The following is an 877-nucleotide window of genomic DNA, read 5'->3' on the forward strand; positions in this document are numbered from 1 at the left end:
GCTGCTGATTTCTCTTTGCATTTGGTCATGTTTTTCTTGCATAGTCTGTAGCGGATATAGTTACATTTGCTTAAGTTTTATTTGCTTGTTCATTTTCTTCAGTGGCTGATAATATTTGGATGTCTGGAGTACACCTAAATAAAAACTTCTTTCTTTAAGGGGATAAGTTAGTTCTTTTCTGGGAATTGACCAAACAAAAAACGTACAGGCCTCAGGAGGATCATTGAACACATCAGAGTAACTAATCTGTTAAATATTTTGTGTGCTGAGTTAAACATGTCACTACTGAGATCCTCCACACATTGGTTAACAATTTTCTAAATATTTACCAAGATCTCTGATGAGCGAGAGTGCTTCCCATGATATAAAGGCTCCGCCACCATCATCTATGGCCCCCTGCCCAACATCCCAGCTGTCCAGATGTCCACTGACCAGTACAACCTAGAACAAATAATAAAAGAAGAAAAAAATAAAGCTAAGCAACAATGACAACAAAGAGGAAGCATTCATAGGTATTCCAAATACAAAAATGAAACCTTTATATTTTCTATTCTATTTTCACATCTTAAAAGATACGTGTCATTACTAGTGGAAAACTTGGTATAGAGGCATTATATAAGAGGTCTAAGGTCATCCTAATAAAAATCCTTACTTTGTATCTTTCTTTTAAATATAATTTTAAGTACTAAAGAAATTTGCTTATTCCTAACAGATGTTTGATAAATTTATTATACTGTTTAAAACCTAAATGACATAAAAATGGAGCTTAAATATTCAACCATATTCTCATGTGTCCCAAATTCTAGAAGACACATAGTAAATATGTGTTGGATTGAATTCAAATGAAAAAATGAGAGTGATAATTTATTTTTTAAAA

At 32.4% G+C, this 877-nt stretch overlaps 1 protein-coding gene across 1 annotated transcript in view; it reads right to left on the reverse strand.

The window, feature by feature from the left end:
- The window catches only part of CPQ (carboxypeptidase Q), a 403,085-nt gene that overhangs the window by 187,117 nt on the left and 215,091 nt on the right, over nt 1–877 (reverse strand). Inside the window, exon 4 of the mRNA XM_012643660.1 lies at nt 330–441. Within this exon, the coding sequence (XP_012499114.1) occupies nt 330–441 (112 nt within the window). The remainder of the gene's footprint in view (nt 1–329; nt 442–877) is intronic.

This window comes from Propithecus coquereli, unplaced genomic scaffold (assembly GCF_000956105.1).
Source record: "Propithecus coquereli isolate 6110/MARCELLA unplaced genomic scaffold, Pcoq_1.0 Scaffold2, whole genome shotgun sequence".
Taxonomy (NCBI): domain Eukaryota; kingdom Metazoa; phylum Chordata; class Mammalia; order Primates; family Indriidae; genus Propithecus; species Propithecus coquereli.